This window comes from Ranitomeya variabilis, chromosome 7, assembly GCF_051348905.1.
Source record: "Ranitomeya variabilis isolate aRanVar5 chromosome 7, aRanVar5.hap1, whole genome shotgun sequence".
Lineage (NCBI taxonomy): Eukaryota > Metazoa > Chordata > Amphibia > Anura > Dendrobatidae > Ranitomeya > Ranitomeya variabilis.
The window spans coordinates 196,287,911-196,314,410 of record NC_135238.1 but is presented as its reverse complement, the minus strand read 5'-3'; the positions used below and the strand labels follow the sequence as shown (position 1 = coordinate 196,314,410).

The 26,500-nt window shown below is 43.0% G+C and overlaps 1 protein-coding gene and 1 long non-coding RNA gene across 4 annotated transcripts in view; one reads left to right on the top strand and one right to left on the bottom strand.

The window, feature by feature from the left end:
- Positions 1-26,500, top strand: part of LOC143784397 (uncharacterized) — a 272,312-nt gene that overhangs the window by 65,890 nt on the left and 179,922 nt on the right. The gene's annotated exons all lie outside the window — the stretch shown is intronic.
- The window catches only part of CCDC141 (coiled-coil domain containing 141), a 174,686-nt gene that overhangs the window by 51,817 nt on the left and 96,369 nt on the right, over positions 1-26,500 (bottom strand). For both annotated transcript variants that reach the window (XM_077272606.1, XM_077272607.1), the window contains exons 10-15: positions 26,058-26,174; positions 25,755-25,946; positions 24,075-24,236; positions 16,175-16,351; positions 9,093-9,218; positions 1,399-1,587 (exon numbers count right to left, since the gene is read on the bottom strand). In XM_077272606.1, the coding sequence (XP_077128721.1) occupies positions 1,399-1,587; positions 9,093-9,218; positions 16,175-16,351; positions 24,075-24,236; positions 25,755-25,946; positions 26,058-26,174 (963 nt within the window). The remainder of the gene's footprint in view (positions 1-1,398; positions 1,588-9,092; positions 9,219-16,174; positions 16,352-24,074; positions 24,237-25,754; positions 25,947-26,057; positions 26,175-26,500) is intronic.

Here is a 26,500-nt window from a genome sequence, read left to right as displayed (position 1 = left end):
ATAACCTATTGTTTAAATCAAGACCTAAACTAATATAAAAAGGTGTTTCTTTTCATTTTCCAGATCACTAAAAATAAATCTCTACATTTCTTACTCCGGCCACTGAGCTGAAAAGGGTTATCCACACTACTATGACATTGATGACCAATCATTAGGATAGGTCATAAATGTCAGATCAGTGGGGCAACCCCACCAACCGACTCCAGAAAAGCCCAGATGTAGTGTACGGATCAGAACACCGCCGATTCGCCACTATCTAGTGATCGCCCTCAGTCACTGCAGATCATCCAATATTGAAATCAATAGAAGATGATCTGCTAAATAGGATCTGATCCTGGGTACTGCACATAAGCTCCTATTCAAATCAATAGGAGTTGATTACTTTTCCAGGGAGCAGCCACCCAAAGTGATGAAGTAGTAGCATACTGCAAACAATAGCCCATTGCCACAGATGGCAGCGGACGTTAGGGGGTTGTTCCCACCGATTTGATACTGATCAATCAAGGATAGGTGATCAATATCAAAGTATTGGAAAAAACCCTTTAACAATAGGCTGACACTTTCCTGTTTTGTCGAGATCACTTTTCATCAGTAATTTCATTAGCATGACATGTGTTACAATGACATGTGTTACTCATAAGCATCCCGCAATTTTGTTATGGGGCACAGTTGAGCTTACAGAGGAAGCTACCTCTAGCTGTTAACTTAACACGGCATCTGATGGTTTAAATGGGAATCTGTCAGCAGTTTTCCCCATTTAAACTAAGAGCAGCATGATGTAGGGGCAGAGACCCTGATTCCAGAGATGTGTCACATACTGGACTGGGTGTTGTAGTTTTAATAAAGTCAGTGTTTTATCAGCAGGAGATTATCACTAGAGGACTAGTTGCCTCATGCCATGTAGTCCTCTTGCTCTGAATAACCCCGCCTCTACCGCCGATTGGTAGCTTTCCGCCAATGCATAATGTACACAGAAAGCTGCCAGTGGTGTGGGTTATACAGGGCTCAGCATTCTGAGAACTGGTAGATCTGCAGAAGAGAAAACAGTGATTTTTTTAAAGACTGCAGCAAGCAGCCAAGTAAGTGACACATCACTTGAATCAGGCTATCTGCCCTTACAATATGCTGCTGTCAGATTCCATAGCAAAAACTTGGTGGGAGACTCCCTTTAAATGGCCAGTCTCAGAAAAATCGTGTCATTAGTAAATTCAATGTTTCCATGATTGTAAAATAATCACTCTTTGACGTGATTTCAGATATTAGTAATGACTGTAGAGCCTATTTATAGTTTCCCAGAGGCATACAGTAAAGTTGTGAGCACAAATATTCCTCTACAATGTGTGTCTGCGAGGGATGATAATCTATTCATCACGTAGCTCTGTATTTGGATGTACTTACTTCGGCCTTCATTCTATAAAATGCCACAATTTTGATAAAAAAATCTTCGTATTCCATAATGGTGTCCTTCAGTCTCTGTTGATACTGAGCGAGGTCGTGAATCTTCCCCGTTTTCACATTCATTTGTGTTTGTTCCCGAGTTAGAAGCTCCGAGATCTTCACAGCTTGCTCCATTTCATCATTGAGTTTCTAGTAAGTCATAAAAGAGAACTATGGAGATCATAAGAATTTAATAACAGCTACATGTAAGGACGTAAGATTTCTTTCATCTTATCGTGTATTTTAGGTAACTTTGTAACACTGCAATGTTTGAAGAATTAGCTTTTAATCTGCAGCGTCACTTATGCTAATAAGTAGAGCGGGTCCGGCACGGTGTCTCTTCCACCAGACCAGTCCTAGCTTGGATCTTCTAATAACATCTGACATATACCCAGATATACTGTGGTGCCCACAACACAATATCAAAGGGTAAAGCAAAGTGTTTAATTATAGTAAATTATTAAACTGTGCGAATGCAACATTTCGGCTATACTGGGTATAAACACAATTCTATTAACACACTATTGTTTCATTATTACAAGTAAACAATTATCATCGTTAGTGTTGTTTTGGACCCTACATCTCCACCTGAATTGTGTCACTGTACTATCGGGCACGTCACCATCTCCGACATGGACATTTAACATGCCCGCGCCGGAAGGGCATCACTAATCCGGCCCATCGGCGCCCGGGTCACATGACTGTGGGTTGTCGATGGGTCTGCAGGAGACCCCTGTGGTTGTCATTGCTGGACAGCAGTCAGCGCTCATATCAAGGGAGCAGGTCTGCTTACTGCTGTGTGTAGCGCAAGCGATCAGATGATCGGATGATCGCAGCTTCTAGTCTCCCATGGGGACTATTGAACCAAGTGTAAATTAAAAACAAAGGTTTTAAAAAATATATATAAAAAGCTTAAAATTACCCCCATTCGCCCCTCTCAAAATAAAAAAAAAAATAAAAAAAACCCCCACATATTTGGTATCACCGCATTCAGACTCGCCCGATCTATGAACATATAAAAAGAAATATGCAAAACACAACTAAGTGAGACAATCTCACTAAATGTCCCAAATACCAAATTATAACCTAAAAAAGGACATGATACCAAAGATATAACCAACTACTGTAAATAAGTTTATTAAATACAACAAAAAAAATTTAAAAATTGGAGAAACTGACAAGAATAGTGCATAGTGCAAATTGCTAAATACATCCAAAGTGGTACAGATCAATCATCCTGGGAAGTAAACCTCAAAAAGACAAGGTAAGTACTAATAAATGTCCAACAAGGTCCTAAGACCAAATAAAGTGCAAGAATAGTGTCTCTCAGCATAAGTACCAGTAGACAGATGATCCGTGGACTCGGACTCCTTGAAAAAGCCACGGGAGGCGAAACGTGCGTTGGAGCTGGAGTCTGGGGGAACCACGGATCATCTGTCTACTGGTACTTATGCTGAGAGACACTATTCTTGCACTTTATTTGGTCTTAGGACCTTGTTGGACATTTATTAGTACTTACCTTGTCTTTTTGAGGTTTACTTCCCAGGATGATTAATCTGTACCCCTTTGGATGTATTTAGCAATTTGCACTATGCACTATTCTTGTCAGTTTCTCCAATTTTTAAAATTTTTTTGTTGTATTTAATAAACTTATTTACAGTAGTTGGTTATATCTTTGGTATCATGACCTTTTTTAGGTTATAATATAAAAAGAAATAATCTGATTGGTAGATGGCATAACGAGAAAAAAAATCACGCCAGAATTATGTTTTGTTTTTTTTTGGGGGGGGGGGGGGGGGGGGGTGGTAGCAATATTGTATTAAATTGCAATAACGGGTGATCAAAATATTGCAACTGCACCAAAATGGTATCAATAAAAATGTCAGCTCAGCACACAAAAAAATAAGCCCTCACCCAACCCCAGATCACAAAAAAAATCAAGACGCTACTGGTCTCAGAAAATGGAGACTATTTTTTTTTCTCATTTTGAGAAACTTTGGATATAGAAGGTTGGTATTACTTATTTTAGTGCAGACACTTGCAGATAAAAATCAGCAGTAAAAAAGAAAAAAATGCAGTATTTCTGCTCCGTGTGAACATGGCCTAAAAGACAGTCTGATGTCACTAGGACATACTTAGACTACAATTTTTAAACAGCAGGAGACAGAGGTTGGAGACCACTAATCTACAGCGATGCTTAGGAATTCGAGATATGGATTCTTCATGGGAAAGTTATTTTTCTCGGTCTATTATTAGTGAGCAGGCAACTAAAGATTTTCCATCTGAATTACATTCCGTAAATAGAAAATATTACGCACACGACTCCAGCACTGGAAGGCTGCGTGTGGTCTCATACACAGCAGAAGGGGTTAATACAGGGGTCCTCAAACTACGGCCCACAGGCCACATGCCACCGAGGGCATTTATCCAGCACCTGGGCCCAGCAGACATTGAACTTCACTACAGTTCAATGCCGGCGGGCCCTGTAATCACGGGCGGAACGACGAGGCGGTGAGGCAAGGCGATGTGCGGCCCTCCGTATGCAGCACAGACACCACGCCGCCTGTGCCAGAACAAGATGGAGTCGAGCGGGCGCGTCTTCAGAGCAGCAGGGGACATAGGTGAGTACTGTTTTTATTTTTATTTTCTTTAACGCCGGGTCCGGTCTATCATGCCAATTGGGGACCTATGCTGCCTATTGGGGACATTTACCTTCCTATTGGGGACCTATGATGCCTATTGGGGACATGTATCTGCCTATTGTGGACTTATACTGCCAATTAAGGACATTTACCTGCCTATTGGGAACCTATGCTGCCTATTGGGGACATTTCCCTGCCTATTGGGGACCTATGATGCCTATTGGGGACCTATGATGCCTATTGGGGACATTTACCTGCCTATTGGGGACCTATGCTGCCTATTGGGGACTATGCTGCCTATTGGGGACATTTACCTTCCTATTGGGGACCTATGATGCCTATTGGGGACATGTATCTGCCTATTGTGGACTTATACTGCCAATTAAGGACATTTACCTGCCTATTGGGAACCTATGCTGCCTATTGGGGACATTTCCCTGCCTATTGGGGACCTATGATGCCTGTTGGGGACCTATGATGCCTATTGGGGACATTTACCTTCCTACTGGGGACCTATGATGCCTATTGGGGACATTTATCTGACTATTTTGGACTTATATTACCAATTGAGGACATTTACCTGCCTATTGGGGACCTATGCTGCCTATAGGGGACATTTACCTGGCTATTGGGGACCTATGATGCCTATTGGGGACCTATGATGCCTATAGGGGACCTATACTGGGAACCAGTTACTGAAGAAGAAGTAAGCAGGCTCCTTGCATCGTCTCACCCGACCACTTGCACCAGTGACCCCATTCCGTCACATCTCCTCCAGTCCCTTTCCCCGGCTGTCACCTCTCACGTAACAAAAATATTCAACCTTTGCCTCACTTCCGGTATTTTTCCCTCCTCATTTAAGCATGCCATCATACATCCATTACTTAAAAAACCCTCCCTCGACCAAAACTGTGCCGCTAATTATAGACCTGTCTCTAATCTTCCCTTCATCTCTAAACTCCTGGAACGCCTGGTCCACTCCCGTCTTACCCGCTATCTCTCAGATAACTCTCTTCTCGACCCTCTTCAATCTGGCTTCTGCTCTTTACACTCTACTGAAACTGCCCTCACTAAAGTCTCTAATGACCTACTAACAGCTAAATCTAATGGTCACTACTCCATGCTAATTCTATTGGATCTTTCCGCAGCATTTGACACTGTGGATCATCAGCTCCTCCTCACTATGCTCCGCTCCATCGGCCTCAAGGACACCGTTCTCTCTTGGTTCTCCTCCTATCTCTCTGGCCGATCCTTCACTGTATGTTTTGCTGGTTCCTCCTCCTCTCACCTTCCCCTTACTGTTGGGGTTCCTCAAGGATCAGTCCTAGGCCCCCTCCTCTTCTCTTTGTATACTGCCCCTATTGGACAAACAATCAGTAGATTTGGGTTCCAGTACCATCTCTATGCTGATGACACCCAATTATACACCTCTTCTCCTGCTCTCACTCCGACCTTCTTAGAAAACACCAGTGATTGTCTTACCGCTGTCTCTAACATCATGTCCTCCCTCTATCTGAAACTGAACCTGTCAAAAACTGAACTCCTTGTGTTCTCTCCCTCTACTAACCTACCTTTGCCTGACATTGCCATCTCCGTGTGCGGTTCAATCATTACTCCAAAGCAACATGCCTGCTGCCTTGGGGTCATCCTTGATTCCGAGCTTTCATTCACCCCCCACATCCGATCACTGGCTCGCTCTTCTTATCTGCATCTCAAAAACATTTCTAGAATTCGCCCTTTTCTTACTTTCGACTCTGCAAAAACTCTTACTGTTTCTCTTATTCATTCCCGTCTGGACTATTGTAACTCTCTACTAATCGACCTCCCTCTTACCAAACTCTCCCCGCTCCAATCTGTCCTGAATGCTGCTGCCAGGATAATATTCCTCACCAACCGTTACAACGATGCCTCTAACTTGTGCCAGTCATTACACTGGCTACCCATCCACTCCAGAATCCAGTACAAAACTACTACCCTCATCCACAAAGCATTCCATGGCTCAGCACCACCCTACATCTCCTCTTTGGTCTCAGTCTACCACCCTACCCGTGCCCTCCGCTCCGCTAATGACCTCAGGTTAGCATCCTCAATAATCAGAACCTCCCACTCCCGTCTCCAAGACTTTACACGTGCTGCGCCGATTCTTTGGAATGCACTACCTAGGTTAATACGATTGATCCCCAATCCCCACAGTTTTAAGCGTGCCCTAAAAACGCATTTGTTCAGACTGGCCTACCGCCTCAACGCATTAACCTAACTATTCCTGTGTGGCCTATTAAAAATAGAAAAAAAAAAAAAAACACATAATCAGGTTCCTCGCATCGTGTTCTCATACACTTTATGCAGTTAATAGCCTCTGTGTCTGTACTGCTACATACTTAGGCGGTTAACTGGTTCATGCGGCTTTACATGAACACCCAAGCCTTACACTATGGCTGGTCCAAATAACTAAAGCAATTGTTACTATCCACATCTTGTGTCTCCCCTTTTCCTCATAGTTTGTAAGCTTGCGAGCAGGGCCCTCATTCCTCCTGGTATCTATTTTGAACTGTGATTTCTGTTATGCTGTAATGTCTATTGTCTGTACAAGTCCCCTCTATAAGTTGTAAAGCGCTGCGGAATATGTTGGCGCTATATAAATAAAAATTATTATTATTATTATTATGCTGCCTATTGGGGACCTTTACCTGCCTATTGGGGACCTATGCTGCCTATTGGGGACTATGCTGCCTATTGGGGACATTTGTCTGCTTATTGGGGACATTTACCTGCCTATTGGGGACCTATGCTGCCTATTGGGGACATTTACCTGCCTATTGGAGACCTATGCTGCCTATTGGGGACATTTACCTGCCTATTGGGGACCTATGCTGCCTATTGGGGACATTTACCTGCCTATTGGGGACCTATGCTGCCTATTGGGGACATTTACCTGCCTATTGGGGACCTATGCTGCCTATTGGGGACATTTTATGTAAGGTATTAGTTGGTATTATGGCCACAATACTTAAGCCGGCAACCCGCGTCAAGGGTCCTCACATATTGCCGGTCCTAACGCTAACAACAAGAAAAAAACCCATAAGAGGAAAAAAAATCAAGACAAAAAACCATTACACAGGCAGAGATGCTTACCTGTCTGAGGCCTCCAACCAATTACACTAACCAAAGTGCAGCGGACCCAAGTTAAGATGGTGGATGACAAATGCACAGGTGCAATAATACCAATACTGCAAGCCAGCCTACAATCAGGATTTGGCCGCCTGGCACACCTGCGCAAAAATGATCTGTATGTGGCATGTTCACACAGAAATACAAAGCATATGTGTAATGGTTTTTTGTCTTGATTTTTTTTCCTCTTATGGGTTTTTTTCTTGTTGTTAGCGTTAGGACCGGCAATATGTGAGGACCCTTGACGCGGGTTGCCGGCTTAAGTATTGTGGCCATAATACCAACTAATACCTTACATACATTGTTATGTTTTTGGACACGTCATTTTTTTCAGGGTGCAGCTGGGCCCTAGATGGCTCTGTATACTGTGGCCTCTGTTCACACAGGATGCATGATAGCAATGGCGGGCCCGCTATATGGCGTTACTAATAGGCCTGAGCCATATGCTTTGTATTTCTGTGTGAACATGCCACATACAGATCATTTTTGCGCAGGTGTGCCAGGCGGCCAAATCCTGATTGTAGGCTGGCTTGCAGTATTGGTATTATTGCACCTGTGCATTTGTCATCCACCATCTTAACTTGGGTCCGCTGCACTTTGGTTAGTGTAATTGGTTGGAGGCCTCAGACAGGTAAGCATCTCTGCCTGTGTAATGGTTTTTTGTCTTGATTTTATTTCCTCTTATGGGTTTTTTTTTTTATTGGGGACATTTACCTGCCTATTGGGGACCTATGATGCCTATAGGGGACCTATGCTGCCTATTGGGGACCTATGATGCCTATAGGGGACCTTTACCTGCCTATTGGAGACCTATGCTGCCTATTGGGGACTATGCTGCCTATTGGGGACATTTGTCTGCTTATTGGGGGCATTTACCTGCCTATTGGGGACCTATGCTGCCTATTGGGGACATTTACCTGCCTATTGGAGACCTATGCTGCCTATTGGGGACCTATGCTGCCTATTTGGGACATTTACCTGCCTGTTGGTGACCTACGCTGCCTATTGAGGACCTATGCTGCCTATTGGGGACATTTACCTGCCCATTGGAGACTATGCTGCCTTTTGGGGACATTTATCTGCTTATTGGGGACATCTACCTGCCTTTTGGGGACTCACACACCACACCAGTCTGAGGTTGAGGTAAAAGCGGAATTCCAATAATATGGGCACTGGTGAGGCTGAAAGGATATGGACTGGCAAGGCTGCATTGATGGGCACTGATCAGACTGCATTGATGGGCAGTGCAGTCTGTATGTCTCTGTGTGGGCAATTTTATTGCTGGTATATTGTTTTTGTAGCACTGTATATATATTGGTATTTTACTAATAGCAATTTGGAATCCCTAGGAAACCATGATATCAAGAAAAAGAACAATTGCTTCACTTGTTACGACTAGCAGTGACAAATATGGAACCAGACATTGACCATCTCATTAGCCAAAAGCAGGCCCATAGTTCCCACTGAAATACCGGTAAGTTTGTTGATTTCACTTTACTTGTTCTTCATTTTAAATATTGTAATTGTTCCTGTTTTGTTTTGTTTTTACTTCAAAATAAGATATGTGCAGTGTGCATAGGAATTTGTTCATAGTTTATTTTTAAACTATATTCTGGCTCTTCAATGGTCTGCGGGACCGTGAACTGGCCCCCTGTTTGAAAAGTCTAAGGACCCCTGGGTTAATACAACATCATTTTTTTTTGGTTGTTTCAGTCTGACAACATGCGCAATAATTAATTTTATCAGTCACATGAATTTTCTGAACACCAGACAATCCAGTAGATGACATGGAGCCGACGGTGACGGATTTTCAGTGCACACACATGCGTGTACTGCCGGCCTCACCTGGAACTTTGCCTTGATATTATCAAGATTTTCTTGTGCATTAATAAGATTTTGGGTGTCATTTTCTAGGATGAGTGAAGACAAAGGCTGAAGATCTTGGTCCAGTTCCTGTAGTCTGCTGTTAGCCTTAAAAAAAAAAAAAAAAAGGATCCAAAAATTATATCCAGAATTTCAGAAATTTCATTGCTTCATTTTTGTTTTTGTTTTTAAATCAATTGCCAAATGTTTAAAAACATTATTTGCCAGTGCTTCCACAGCTGTCAAGTTTAAGAATATGGAGCTGTCTACTGAACCCTTGCATAAGACAATGGAGGCTATAATAGGGATCCATATATTCCAGTATACAGTATTTTAGACACTATTCCATTGTCTTATTTGGAAGAAATATGGCTCCATTTTTGGATATTTACACCATAAGCTAAATACATTTTAGCAAATTTTCACAGCTCATCGGTATAATGAAAAGTAAGACCCGGTTCACACTTTCATGCTGGTATCCAACAGTTTGTCAGATCTGTAACACAATAATACCACTAGATCCTGATGGACCTCATTGATTTATGGAGTCTCTGATGACAGAATTAACCAAGTTGTAGTGCTCATGCACATGACCGTATTCTTGGTCCCAAAGCGATCCGACAAAACATTGCATCACAGAACCAATGTTATTCTATGGAGCCGTATACATGTCGATTTGCATCTGTAAATTGGATCGCACTCTGCCGTGCAAGTCGATGGAATATCGTGGAGAAAAACGTGGATTTTAGGTCTACTGATGAAATGATGAGTAGGTTCAGGATATACAGAATTACCGGTAATTGCGGTTTTATTATCAACGAGTTTCGAAGTAGACACCCTTCTTCCTCAGGATACAACCATTTATCCTGAGGAAGCGGTGTATCTACTTCGAAACGCATCTTAATATATACTTACCTTGTAATGTCTTCACATCCTGTTCCGTCCAGATGTGTCCGGATCCTAGAATTCCAAGCGGCGGAAGTTCATCGACCTCCATATTGGGACACCCAAGTGATGGGTGTCTCAATATGGAAACTGCTAAACTGCTGGTGGTACCAGCCTCTTGCGCAGTACCACCAGCCGAACACTGTCACGCACCACACACAATGTATACGCCATACGCACCACACACACACTGTAGGCACCATAAGCACCACACGTGCACACACTACAGCCTCTTGCGCCATACCACCAGCGGAACACCATCGCGAATACACCGCCGCAGGGATCAGCCGAATGATTCACTGAACGCCACCATCTTTGTACAGGAGGAGCGCATGCACAGTTTTAATGTGACCGCCGCTGTCTGCACAAAGATGGCGGCGATCTGATTTACTGCACCTGTGCGAATTCTGCGCAGGTGCAGTGAATCATTTGGCTGATCCTGGCGGCAGATGCACGACGTGTCTACAGGCAGAGGAAGCCGGTCACATTAAAGGGGTTTTCCTATGAGCGAAAGTTAATTTTAAAAATTGACTGTGTCTGACCGTGTACGGAGCATACCACATCTCCAGGGCAGAGGAGGAGGCAAAAGACAATACTGACATTACAGCAGGGGATCACAGAGGATTTCTTTTGTCAGGTAAAATATTTCACTGACTGTTTTTAAACAATATGTTACCTCACAAAATGTATCCTCTGCGATCTCCTGCTGTAATGTCAGTATTGTCTTTTGCTTCCTCCCCTGCCCATTAGCTGTGGTATGTTCTGTACACGGTCAGGCACAGACAATTTTTTAAATGAGCTTTAGTTCGTGGGAAAACCCCTTTTAAAAAGCAAATATCAACGCCAACAGGGATCCTCCTAAAAAGTACGCTGCCAATGAAAAGAAATCAGCAAAGGCACAACGTCGTAGACAACAACGGGCAAATGAGTTTCTTGAAGAGCAACAGCATCGCTGGGACAAAAGCTATGCACATTAGGGGAGAACACAGCACAGGAAGGAGAGAGACAGCAGACAAGGGGGATAGCACATGGGGTAGACAGGTCAAAGAAGAGAGCACAGACGGGAGAAGTCAACACATGGGGAAAGAGAGAGTGGATAGGTGGGTGAGCACATGGGGGGAGATTCTCAACGCTGCAAAGCCTGCCCCCACCATGACATTACCGTCCTCCCGATGCGATAGCATCGGGCCTCTATCTAGTAGATAATAAAAAATGGACTTAGTTTAGTGTATCCTGGACCTATTCATCATTTCATCACTAGTGCGGAAATTCACGTTATTCTCCACAATATTCTTATCTGGTCTGGTAACCTGTGGATCTGCTGCAGCTGAGCATATATGCCTTGGAAAATGTTGTGTGAACACAACCATATCAGGATAGCATAACCGTTACCAAAAATTTTTACATTTTATACCGGATAAAACCCTATTGCGCTTTATTTGCTCCTTAGCACCTGTACTTTAATGCAAGTTATAAAAATAAATAAATAAATCGGAAAGCACTTGGATGACATCCAAGTGTGGTCTGATTTTAACAGACTGACAGAATGGAGAAGACTGAGATTTTTTTTTCTTCCATCTTCTCCTCATTCGAAAAAAAAAAGCATGATCACACTGATTGGCATAATCGACCCGATTTTCTCAAATGAGTGAAAATAGGGTTGTGACCCTAGCCTGAAATTATATATATATATATATATATATATATATATATATATATATATATATTTTTTTTTTACAGACCAAAAGTTTGGACACATCTCGTACATTCACACTGAAGGCATCAAAACTATGAATTAACACATGGGGAATTACATACTTAACAAAAAAGTGTGAAACAACTGAAATTATGTCTTATATTCTAGGTTCTTTAAAGTAGCCACCTTTTGCTTTGATGACTGCTTTGCACACTCTGGCATTCACTTGATGAGCTTCAATAGGTAGTCACCGAGAATGGTTTTCACTTCACAGGTGTGCCCTGTCAGGTTTAATAAGTGAGATTTCCCGTCTTATAAATGGGGTTGGGACCATCAGTTGTGTTGTGCAGAAGTCTGGTGGATACACAGCTGATAGTCCAACTGAATAGACTGTTAGAATTTGTATTATCTCAAGAAAAAAGCAGCTAAGTAAAGAAAAACGAGTGGCCATCATTACTTTAGGAAATGAAGGTCAGTCAGTCTGAAAAATTGGGAAAATTTTGAAAGTGTCCCCAAGTGCAGTGGCAAAAACCATCAAGCTCTACAAAGAAACTGGCTCACGAGGACCATCCCAGGAAAGGAAGACCAAGAGTCACCTCTGCTTCTGAAGATTTATCCGAGTCACCAGCCTCAGAAATCGCAGGTTAACAGCAGCTCAGATTAGAGACCAGGTCAATGCCACACAGAGTTCTAGCAGCAGACACATCTCTACAACAACTGTTAAGAGGAGACTTTGTGCAGCAGGCCTTCATGGTAAAATAGCTGCTAGGAAACCACTGCTAAGGACAGGCAACAAGCAGAAGAGACTTGTTTGGGCTAAAGAACACAAGGAATGGACATTAGACCAGTGGAAATCTGTGCTTTGGTCTGATGAGTCCAAATTTGAGATCTTTGGTTCCAACCACCGTGTATTTGTACCACGCAGAAAAGGTGAATGGATGGACTCTACATGCCTGGTTCCCACTGTGAAGCTTGGAGTAGGAGGTGTGATGGTGGGGGGGTGCTTTGCTGGTGACACTGTTGGGGATATATTCAAAATTGAAGGCATACTGATCCAGCATGGCTACCACAGCATCTTGCAGCGGCATGCTATTCTGTCCGATTTGCGTTTAGTTGGACCATCATTTATTTCTCAACAGGACAATGACCCCAAACACACCTCCAGGCTGTGTAAGGGCTTTTTGACCAAGAAGGAGAGTGATGGGGTGCTACGCCAGATGACCTGGCCTCCTCAGTCCCCAGACCTGAACCCAATCGAGAGGGTTTGGGGTGAGCTGGACCGCAGAGTGAGGGCAAAAGGGCCAACAAGTGCTAAGCATCTCTGGGAACTCCTTCAAGATTGTTGGAAGACCATTCCCGGTGACTACCTCTTGAAGCTCATCAAGAGAATGCCAAGAGCATGCAAAGCAGTCATCAAAGCAAAAGCTGGCTACTTTGAAGAACCTAGAATATAAGACATAATTTCAGTTGTTTCACACTTTTTGGTTAAGTATATAATTCCACATGTATTAATTCATAGTTTTGATGCCTTCAGTGTGAATATACAATTTTCATAGTCATGAAAATACAGAAAAATCTTTAAATGAGAAGGTGTCCAAACTTTTGGTCTGTACTGTATATATATATTAGGTTTTACATATATATATATATATATATATATATATATATATATATATATATATATATATATATATATATATATATATATATATATATATATATATATATATATATATATAATACTTTCCTATCTCTGGACCTGAGAGTTTGGAGATAATATATTTGGATTTATTAGAAATAGTTATAGAAACCTAAATAGAAAAAGTGCAGAACTTTAAGAAAATGTGCACATAGCATCTTTAAGACGCTAGCGTACCCGCATCGTTTTTGTAACAGAATTCACTTCAAGAAACTATTTTTCAGCTTTGCAGCTGCATTTTTTTCCCATGATGTTTTAGTACATAATGTGGAATATCCCCTGAAAAAAAATGAATCAAGTGAAACAGTTTTTTGTATAGAGCACTCGTGTTAAATACAAAAGTGCAAATGATAAAGAATGATTTAAAACAAAAAAATAGAAAAACCTAAAGCTTGCTGTAACATTGGTATTGGCCCCTTTACATTAAATTAGTATGGAAACACATTTTGACTCGCCTGTGGTAAATCACAAATGAGATGGGATTCACCTGGGATTAATTGTCGTGCCCATGTGACATGAATTAGCCAATAAATGATGACTTCAGTGTTTTAAAAAGCCATGATAGGCCCTGTTCCATTATCACAATGGAAAGACAAAGGAGCTGTCTGAGGACATCAGAACTGCTATCATTAGCAAACATAAGACTTCCAAAGGGTATAAGGCCATCTCCAAAGACCTTGGTTTCCCAGTTTCAACAGTGCGCAATGTTATTAAGAAGTTTGCCAAGCATGGAATCATCAAGAACCTCCCTGGACATTGGGGAAAGAGATGTCTTCGAAGGTTGGTTCGAATGGTGGAAAAAACACCACGTCAAACATCCAAAGACCAGAAGGCCAACCTGGAAAAGTCTTGGGTCATGGTTTCAATAAGTACCACTATAAACCAAGCAGAGCTTTACAGGCGAAGGCCAAGGAAGAAATCATTGCTGAAGAAGAGACATAAAAGGGCACTACTGATCTCTGCCAAAAAGTACCTTGACAAGCCACAATCCTTCTGGGAAAATGTTCTGTGGACAGATGAAAGAAAAATAGAGCTATTTGTCAATGCAAAGCAACAGTTTGTTTACAGATGGTGCAATGAAGCTTATAAGGAAAAGAACACCCTACCAACAGTTAAGCATGGTGGAGGATCCATAATGCTGTGGGGTTTTCCACTTTTTTCAAATGTAGTGTCGAACAATTGCATACTTGTAAAAGAAACAAAACACAGCTAGACCTCATCCTCCTCAGCACCAGTGCTGATTCTCCACCATTGCGCCGATCTCTGTATATTTGCTGCAGCTCTGACATGGCCACTGCAACCAATCACTGCACTCAGTAACTCATGCCGTCTACATCGGCAGAGCAGTAGTGACATTACCACTGCAGCCAATACAGATAATAAAGCAGCGGAGCACAAGCCAGGAGAAGGCGAGTACTAGCTGTGCTGTTTTTCCTTTACAAGTATGGAATCATTTGGCGACCACTTTTTGTGCAAAACCCTTTTAAGAAGGAAATATTAAAATAAAATATTAACATGCAATATGACAATTCTATTTATTTGGTTTGCTGCCATTAGTCTTTACATCTGAATGACTCCAGATTTTTTGGAAGTTCTGTACTACATGCCGGTGCAGTATTAGCAGATGCTTCAGATGTTAGATTATGGATTTTTATTGCGTTAGTTTTCACTTATACTGTAGTAAATGGATTTCTACTAGAGAAAAATTACTAAAACCAAAAATTTCACTGTGTATATATTGATGGCCTACCCTCAGGACACCCGGCTCCCCCATTAGATCCATGCATGGAGCCATGCTGTGTCAGCCCTGTGCTCTGTGTCCATCCACCCAGAGCTGCAAACAGCTGATTGGGGTGAGACTTCCGGGTGTCGGACCGAACGATAGGTTATCAATAACCAAATTATGATCAACCCGTTTAAAGTTTACATTTAAGATGTAATTGCGGTCACTCATAAATTTGCATCTGGTAATGCTAGTTGATCACTGCATGTTGACATTCTCAGACAACCCTAGAGACCGACCATACAAAAATACGTGCCACCAGCTATTATGTTCACAGTCATAGAAAAGAGGGAGATGGCTGATGGTCTTCAACTCTTGAGTGCGAGTTTCTAGAAATGATTTTGAATATTTTGTTTCCTAATGGATTATTGCATGGCCTATAAGCCTCCTTACATTGGCATGTCACTCTGAACAAGGAGAGACTTTGCATCTTAGACCATAATTTCTAGATAAGGGTTTTCCATATACATGATTTGTAGGTGGTGGAAGGGAGAAGAGTCACAGTCACTTGATCTTGTTGACTGCGGGCTTCCTAATGAAAGGGTGGTGGTGATTGGGGTTGTTGACATATGAAAGTCTATACAGTCTGTTGAACGCCGACAGTCAGCAAGGTGATATCCTTGTACACAGCAGATGCATGTAGCAGTCTGTACGGACAGACGTATGTCAGTAAACCTTTCAACAATCTCCTGTGTGTTTGTGAAAGTCAGAGAACATAGGTTTTGTACGATCTGCCTTCTGAAAATGGAAGCTTGATGGTATACGAACGGTCTTCATGGACATTCACCACAAAAGCACACAAGACCGAAGAAGTAATTTTCACTTTTGCATAATATTATACTTTACAGCGCAATTTATGTGTGATGTTCTGACACACAAGGAAAAAAAGGGCATTTTATAGTAGAAAAAAAAAAAAGATATATTCTACATTATACTAGTACCAATCGTAGCTGATCTTTAATTGTCTTCCATTGATGCTTGGAGGAATTTATTTGATTGACGTGTTGTCTCCAGGTCGACCACAGGTTTGTTATCTCAGCTTTTTCCTTATTTAACTTCACCATCGTCTTCTCCACCTTTTGGACGTGTTTGTCCTTCAGGATCGTGTTCTTGTTCATCTGTAATTAATATAAGGCTGCATTGATTTGATGGTAATGGAGATTTATGCTCTCAGCTTCACTTGATCGTGTTCTTAGATAAAATAGATAAATCTCATGCGAATGACATTCATCATAATAAATCGACATCAGATGCTACAGAATTGTACAATAATGCCATTTATATTCATTTCTACTAAAGATTCATATTGTTTCACAGTGAATCTTGTAGTTACAGTTAATATACTAATGTATTTTTGAACTAATTTCTTTTGGAAGAAAATATATTTGACTATTTTACAGGTAACCCTACTTTTAATCTTTTAAAAGGTTGAGTCCAGTCAAAACCGATCAGTCTGCAGTCACTCTGTGTGATTTGCCGGTTTCAGACCCAGCATCGAAGGGTATGAATGAGTTGTACATACTCCCGGCCAGTGGGCGCAACCTTGCTCCATACACTTGTATTGAGTCTAGTGAAGCAGCCGTGTAGTGGGAGTGGGCGACTAATGGGCAAGACCTCGCTCCATACAAATGAAGGCCAGGGGTATGTATCGCTCATACATACCCTTGTGTCCCAAGTCTGATTCATAAGTCATTAGACGCCCCCCGAAGAAGCACCATAGCAAAACGCGTGTTGGGGTCCCTCTTCCACATCCATTCTAGGTTGGTTTGTTTTATGGCATTCTTTTGTTGATCTATCCACTTGGTCTTATAGCATTGGCATTATTGATTGTTGACTTCTACTATAAATTTTGGTATATGTATTTTTTGTTATAGTGTTGATTTTCCTCATTGGGGGCTCCTTTATTATTAGTACGCACTTGTCACTTTATATAGTCTAATTGGGGTTCCCATTTTTTGGTATTTTTCCACACTATACATTTTTTTATTATCTTGCATATATTTTGCCTTTTTGCATAGTCAACTTTTTGTATCACTTTAGTCTGCCTGAATTGGTCTGATATATATTACCTTCCATTTTGGACGCGGCATTTCGGTGTCACTTACCCCTCTGTCTAATTGTTCACATATCAGGTTTTTAATACCATTTTAATGTATTTTTTCTCATAACATTTATTAAGATTTTTTGATATATACTGCTCTGTTGTCCATATTTGTGTGTTTGGTTTCAGGGCCGGACTGGCCATCGGGCACTTCTGGCAAATGCCAGAAGGGCCGGTGCCAGTAGTGGGCCGCTCGATCCGCCTCCCCCCTGCCAGCGCTGACTCACCCCCCCGATCGCCGGCTCTACATTCAACTATACCGGCGCCTATGACGCCAGTACAGTTGAATGCAATGATGGAGAAGAGAGCGTGTGCTGACGCTCCCTCTCCCATCATTCCCCGCTCTGCCTGGCGCTCACACTGCGGGTGCGCAATTACATCATATCATCGTGCACCTGCTGTGTCCCGGGCAGATTGCAGCTGCTTAGACAGGAGCAGGAAGCAACGCAGGGCTCGAGGAAAGGTGAGGAGAGTGTTTTGTTTTTTTTACTGGACTGTGGGGCCATTCTCGGGGGGGAGAAGAGATGCGGGCTGTACTGTATACTACTGTGTGGGCTGTGCTATATACTACTGTGTGGGCTGTGCTATATACTACTGTGTGGGCTGTGCTGTATATATTACTGTGTGGGCTGTGCTGTATATAGTACTGTTTGGGCTGTGCTGTATACTACTATGCGGGCTGTGCTGTATACTACTATGCGGGCTGTGCTGTATACTACTATGGGGGCTGTGCTGTATACTATGCGGGCGGTGCTGTATACTACTACGCGGGCTGTGCTGTATATACTACTGTGTGAGCTGTGCTGTATACTACTACACGGGCTGTGCTGTATATACTACTGTGTGGGCTCTGCTGTATACTACTACGCGGGCTGTGTTGTATATACTACTGTGTGGGCTCTGCTGTATATACTACTGTGTGGGCTCTGCTGTATATACTACTGTGTGGGCTGTGCTGTATACTACTATGCGGGCTGTGCTGTATATACTACTGTGTGGGCTCTGCTGTGTATACTACTGTGTGGGCTGTGCTGTATATACTACTATGTGGGCTGTGTTGTATATACTACTGTGTGGGCTGTGTTATCTACTACGCGGGCTGTGCTATATTATGCAGGCTGTGCTATATACGATGCGGGTTATGCTATATACTATGCGGCCTTTGCTATATACTATGGGGAGTATATTATATTCTATGGGGGAGTCCATGTTATGTACTATGTGGCTGTGTTATATACTATTGTGGGGGTATATTATATTCTATGGGGGAGGCTGTGTTATATACTATGCGGGGGCTGCATTATATTCTATGGGGGGCTACATTATATATTATGGGGAGGTGGGCTGTATTATATTCTATGGGGGGTTACATTATACTCTGGGGTGGCTGCATTATACTCTATGGGGTGGCTGCATTATACTCTGTGGGATGACTGCATTATACTCTGTGGGGTGGCTGCATTATACTCTGGGGTGGCTGCATTATACTCTGTAGGGTGGTGGCTGCATTATACTATATGTGGGCTGCATTATACCGTATTGAGGACTATGGGGAATACGTTATACTATATGAAGAACTATGGGGTGCATTATACTATGGGAAGTGAATTGTACTACATGGATGACTATGGCGGTGCATTATACTATATGGAGCACCATGAGAAGTGTATTATGCTATATGCAGGACTATGACCTGACCTGACCTGACCTCCTCCGCTGACCTGCTCCTCAACCTCAGATCTCTCCTAATAACACACAAAGCAAGCCGCCCACTCTCCTTCTCCCACCTGCTCTGTCTCTCTCTGCTTCTCCTCAGTGCTGGAGACATATCTCCCAATCCTGGACCCCCGCAGCTCATACCTCCCATTACTACCCCCTCCTATCGCTCCCAACCCTATATAAACACCCGAAATCTTGCCCACCTCAAATCTGTGCCCATGACGCCCACCCCTTTGCACCCTCTCTCTGGATCACTATGGAATGCCCGCTCCATCTGCAATAAACTCCACGTGATTCATGACCTCTTTACCTCTCGTAATCTTTTCTTTCTGGGCATCACTGAAACATGGCTGACACCCTCTGACACAGCCTCCCCTGCTGCACTATGTTACGGTGGCCTCCACTTCACCCACACTCCTCGCCCTGGCAACAAACATGGTGGAGGAGTGGGCCTTCTCCTTTCTTCCAACTGTACCTTTAACCCAATCCCACCTCTACCCTCCCTTATCCTCCCCTCTTTTGAAGTCCACTCTGTCCGTATCTACTCCCCCTACAACCTCCAAATGGCCATCATATACCGACCTCCGGGCCCGACCACTGCCTTTATTGACCAATTCTCCACCTGGCTCCTTCACTTTCTCTCTGCTGACATTCCTACCATCATCATGGGTGACTTCAATATCCCCATTGACACCCACCAGTCAGCAGCCTCCAAACTCCTGTCCCTTACTTCATCCTTTGGACTTACTCAGTGGTCCTCCTCAGCCACCCACACAGACGGACACACATTAGACCTGGTCTTCACCCGTTTATGCTCCCTATCTAACTTCACCACCTCCCCTCTCCCTCTATCTGACCACCATCTGCTCACCTTCTCATCCCTGTCCTCCTCACCGGTCATCCATGTCCAGCACCATGCGCACCCACGCAGGAATCTCACACACCTAGACACCCACACACTCTCTGACTCTATCCTACCACTGTCCTCTATATCCTCACTCCATGACACAGACACTGCCACTGCTTTCTACAATGCCACTCTTGCATCAGCTATTGACACGACTGCCCCTGTCATGCATAGCAGAGTGCGACGAACCAATAGACAACCCTGGCACAATAACATCACTAAAAAGCTTCGGCAAGTGTCCAGAATTGCAGAACGGCGTTGGAAGAAAACGCATTCACAAGATGATTTCACTGCACTCAAACAAGCAACACTGGCATTCAAATCAGCTCTCACCTCTGCAAAACAGGCCTACTTCACAACCCTCATATCTTCCTTATCCCACAACCCCAAACAGTTGTTCAACACTTTTAACTCCCTCCTCCGCCCACCACTGCCTCCTCCGACTTCCCTAATTGTTGCCGAGGACTTTGCCACGCACTTCAAAAATAAGATAGACCAAACAAGGCAAGTCTTTGTTGTCCAACCACCACAACCCCTTTGTATGAGAGACCAATGCCCAAACCCCATAACTTCACTCTCCAAAATCTCTGAAGGGGAGCTTGCTCATCTTCTCTCCAAATCGCACCTCACCACTTGTGCACTTGACCCCATCCCATCCCACCTCCTCCCCAACCTCAACACCACACTAATCCCATCCCTAACCCATCTCTTCAACCTTTCACTAACTTCTGGTACCTTCTCCTCTGCCTTCAAACATGCCACAATCACACCTATCCTCAAAAAGCCATCCCTTGACCCAAGCGCTATGTCCAGCTATCGCCCCATATCTTTGCTCCCATTTGCATCCAAACTCCTTGAGCAGCACGTCCATGCTGAACTTTCCTCTCACTTTGCATCTAACTCTCTCTTCGACAACCTACAATCTGGCTTCCGTCCCCACCATTCCACTGAGACTGCCCTGACCAAAATTACTAATGACTTACTTACAGCCAAAGCTAACAGACAATTCTCTATACTCCTCCTCCTAGACCTGTCCTCTGCCTTCGACACAGTTGACCACTGCCTCCTACTACAGATCCTCTCTTCCTTTGGGGTCAAAGACATTGCCCTATCTTGGATCTCCTCATACCTTGCCAACCGCACATTTAGCGTTTCCTTCTCCCATACTACCTCTTCATCTCGCCCCCTCTCTGTTGGTGTCCCTCAAGGCTCTGTCCTAGGACCCTTACTCTTCTCAATATATACACTCGGCCAGGGACAACTCATAAGGTCCTATGGCTTCCAGTACCATCTATATGCCGATGACACTCAGATCTAGCTCTCTGGCCCAGATGTCACCTCTCTGATCTCCAGAATCCCTGAGTGTCTATCAGCCATATCCTCCTTCTTCTCCTCTCGCTTCCTCAAGCTCAATGTGGACAAATCTGAACTAATTATCTTTCCTCCATCTCGCATATCTTCCCTACCTGATCTATCTATCAAAATAAATGAAATCACACTTTCCCCTGTCCCCAAAATCTGCTGCCTCGGAGTAACCCTTGACTTTGCTCTGTCCTTCAAACCGCACATCCAAGCTCTCGCCACCTCCTGTCGCCTCCAGCTCAAAAATATTTCCAGAATCCGTCCTTTCCTCAACCCTCACTATACCAAAATGCTTGTGCATGCCCTAATCATCTCCCGCCTCGACTACTGCAACATCCTCCTCTGTGGCCTACCTTCTAACACTCTCGCTCCCCTCCAGTCCATCCTTAACTCTGCTGCACAACTAATTAATCTCTCTCCTCGCTACACTCCTGCTTCCCCTCTTTGCAAATCCCTTCACTGGCTCCCAATTTCTCAGCGTATCCAGTTTAAATTACTAACACTGACCTACAAAGCCATCCACAATCTTTCTCCTCCGTATATTTCCACACTAATCTCTCAATATCTTCCCTCGCGTAATCTCCGGTCCTCCCAAGACCTCCTCCTCTCCTCCACGCTTATTCGCTCCTCACCCAATCGCATCCAAGACTTCTCCCGAATATCACCCATCCTCTGGAATTCTCTGCCCCAACACATCCGGTTATCCACTACTTTTGGATCCTTCAAAAGAAACCTGAAAACCCATCTCTTCAAAGAAGCTTACAGCCTGTAAAGACCACACAGCCACCTCAACACCATTGGAGCTACTGCAACCCTCGACCTACTGTCTCCTTCCCCATAATCCTGTAGAATGTAAGCCCGCAAGGGCAGGGTCCTCTTCCCTCTGTACCAGTTTGTCGTTGTTAGTTTTGTTCACTGTAAGTGATATTTGTATTTTGATGTAACTCCTTCTGATGTACAGCACCATGGAATTAATGGTGCTATATAAATAAATAATAATAATAATAATAATATGAGGAGTGTATTATACTATGTGGAGGACTGAGCAGTGTATTTTAATATATGGAGGACTATAGGCAGTGTATTATACTATATGGAGAACTGTGGAGCACATTATAATATATGGAGGACTATGGGGTGTATTTTACTAAACAAGTAAAATGCTGCATATTCAGATTGTTTTTGCCGGAACAAAAATCATTGTTCTCAGCAGCACATCGCGGGTGTAAACTGTAGATGTGCTGCTGATAACATGATACTGTATGGTGATCTGTTAGTGATCTATTAGTGATCGTTCTGTCCCATCATTATTCCTCAGATAGTGGAAAGAGGTCGGGAAACAAGCATTGAACAACTTCAGTATTGTTGATCAAACTCATTTAGCGGCCTGAACTCGGCGCTTGTAAATACAACCAAAATGCTTTTGTGTGATGTGCAGTATCTTAGCGTTTGGGGCCCCATTTTAAACTTTGCCTAGGCGTAGGGCCCCACTTTGCCTAAAACCGGCCCTACCTTCAAGTGCACAAATATATTATACAGTCACCATGTGACAAGTGGGCCTGTGTAACTTCAAATGCCAGGGCTGAATTTTAGTCCCAGTCCGGCCCTGTTTGGTTTACAATATTATATTCATGGATAAGCTATGATTAATTGGCCTCTGTTTTGGTAAATAAACTGAATCATAAGTCTGTAGACTTATTGGTCTTGACCGGACAACCCATTTAAGGCTGAGTTGACATTGCGTTTAAGCCTACAGCCAGTGGCTTTGTTGGGGTTTACGTCTGAAGCCTTGGAAATCTGGTTCAGAAGTTTGTGCTAATGGGGCCACTGACTTTAATCATGCAGATGGAGTCTCTGTGTGCTTTGTTGGACATCATATTCAGCCTTTTATGCCTGGCTGAGGTCGGCTCCAAGATGTAGTTGACTGCATCTATAGCCCTCCTAAGCTGGTCATATATGGCAGAATATTATGTCCGACAGAGTACACAGTGACTCCGTCTGCATCTTATAATCTTACATTCAATGGCCCTGTCAGTGCAATTGTCCAAATCCCATATTCAAGGGTTCAAATGTAAGCCCCAACTGTGCGCTGTAGGGATTTGACAATTTCTGAGCCAGGACCAGAGGGTATGTATACGTTGTACATACTCCCAAGCCAGGGTCAATCCAGTGAGCCCGGCCTCACGCCATACACTTGTATAGCGCGGGGCCGCATCCACTGGACGGGGTCTGGCCAGGAGTAGGTCGGATCAAAAACGGCAATGCAAGTTTATGTGTCCATGAAAAAATTTGGATCGCACTTGGATGCCATCTGAGTGCACTCTGATTTTCACAGACTGTCAAAATGGAGAAGAAGGAAAAACTATTTTTCTTTTTACTTATGAAAAAAAAAAAGGATGACACTGACCACAGTTTAATCAAAATGATAGGTCCGTTTTTTTGTCATAGTGGAAGGATGGCATTTGAGAGCCATACCAAAGAAGAACTGTAGGTTTGAGACATTGCACATTTTTCCTATGCTTCTTTGGAATCAATAAACAAGCAAATTGCAATGGATCTGTCAACAGCAGCCTGGTGACAGTTTTAAAGAAAGTTTCTCTTCTAAACGCAGAGTAAAAATAAACACAACTGAAAGTTGAATAAGATTAGCAATTCTATGATACAAGTATACATTTGCTGACTTTTTCCAGTTGGGAAAACAGTTTATCTTTTTGGCATATATTTAACATAGATATGCATGAAGCAATCTCACCATTTTTATAATGTTTAAACAGTTTTGTCCCATATCTTGGACGCAGAAAAGTTCATCCAGCACTCCCTGAATCTGTTTGTCTGCGATCTCCACCGTGGTCATCGTTACTTCGTCTGACTTGGGTGTGTATACTTCTTTTAGAAGTTGGATGTGGAGATCCAGCTTAATACAGTGATAAAACACACAAGTATTAGACAGAGAAAGCCCAGTGTGGGTCATATTAAGGTATGTGCACACAGCATGTTTTTCAGGCAGATTCCGCCTGAATAAGCACTCATCCCCAATATGCAATTAATGCAAAATGGCGAAGTCATCTTTTCACCACTTTGAAAGCTGTGAATCAGTTCAAATAAGTGACTGGTCCATTCTTATGGCAGCTTCCACTTGGAAACCACCACTGTATCACATATACAATTGTAAAAATATAAATTGGTGGCAAAACCACTGCAAAAACTACAAAGACAGCAAAGAAGATTACGTGTTCAGATGTTTTCCGCTATTTTTGGCCCCACACTCCAGAGTAATTTTATGCACACCTGAAAATCATTGCTCAAATTCTGTGACATTTCACGCCAATGAGTAACAAGAAAGGTTAAAGACGAGAGTAAAGTGCATTTTGATTTTGAGCAAAATCCATGAACTGCGTGCCCCATTTTGATGCAGGACTGGAGTAGCATTTTTTGGAGTACAAAATGATGAATTTACGGGCGGGTGCTACCTCACCCCATCCCCGCCCCTCCCCAGCTCTGTCCATTTTGGCCGAACCGACTCAAACTGGCATGAAAAGGCCAAAAGTTGCTACATTTTTGCGCAATTTCCCATTGCTCAAAAATTTTGAGACTTTTCAAAACTTTTACAACACTTTTCTGGAGTAAAAGCTTTGATGAATAGGCCCCTTATTGTGCACATAGCTTTTTGTCTCTCATGGCTATTTCAATTGATAAAAAGAAGTGCAGCCATAATGTTGTCACTTTGGAGTTAGGTCAATAGGATGGGAAAAAAAATTATAGTTCAGCTTCAGTTTGTCAGAAAAAATTGTCAGAAAAAATAAATTCTCCAATATGGCTGCACTTTGTGTAGTCACTTAGGCTACTTTCACACTAGCGTCGGGCTCGGCCCGTCGCAGTGCGTCGGGCCGAGGTCACCGACGCTAGCGTTGTCTCAGCCGCACAATGGGGGCAGCGGATGCATTTTTCCAGCGCATCCGCTGCTCCATTGTGAGGTGCGGGGAGGTGGGGGCGGAGTTCCGGCCGCGCATGCGCGGTTGAAAAAGCGGACCGTCGGGAGCAAAAAACGTTACATGTAACGTTTTTTGCTCCCGGCGGACCACCACAACACGGCGCAACCATCTCACGACGGTTGCGACATGTGGCAATCCGTCACAATGCATCGCTAATGTTAGTCAATGGAGAAAAAACGCATCCTGCAAGCACTTTTGCAGGATGCGTTTTTTCTGCAAAACGACGCATTGTGACGGATTGCAGTTAACGCTAGTGTGAAAGTAGCCTTAAGAAAAAGTTGCCTCTGTCACTGAATTGCAAAATGCTATTATCTCTGTAAATAAAATACATTGGTTACATTGGCTTACATCATGTATGTCTAATAAAAAAATCATAGCTGCATCTCTAAGTAATAGCTCAAATCTAATTTACCTTTCACCCCCCAAAAAATTAAATTTACCTCTTCTGAAGACTTTATAAAGGCAATGTAAACATTTACAACTTCTAGCTTTTCATCAATACTTTGATCCAGAGCTTTTAGTTCTTCATCCAGAATTCGTGATTGGCTAGAAATCATGTCACCCCCAGAGGGAGCCGTCTGCGTTACTTCTCTTAGTAGCTGCACTATGGGCCCCATAAATTTGGAAGCTTCCTGTTTTAAATTATAAAAAACACTAAAACTTTTCAAAAAATTTAAAAAAAAAAAAAGTTGCCAGTGTAACACAATGCATACAGTTGACAGTTATGCGATCTACGGTATCACCTTAGTTTGTTTCGCCAGTTCTCCAAGTTTATATCGTACGTCCTCGCATTCACTGATATTGTCTGGATTGCTGTGACTTTCCAAATCTGAATTTATTCTTTGGATCCATGTAGATACCTGCAACAAAAATGTGCATTCTAGTAGATATTGCTAAGCTTCAGTGATATACACAGAGCGGAGGCGATGCTTCAGAGAAGATCAAGCAAGGCGCCCCATTGCATCTGTAAGGAAAAAAGGTGGCACAGCCTGGACAAAAATATCTAACAAATAAAGATACAAGTGTATATCAGGCAATGAACGCTATATAACCCATTAAGTGTCCAAAAGTGGCACAGCTCTTGCCATGTAAGTCACCCAAATGCTGCAGATGGTCAAAAAATTCATTTATAGGCAGAACATACTCATCAAATCAGCCTGTGTGTGGGCACATTAAATATAAATTT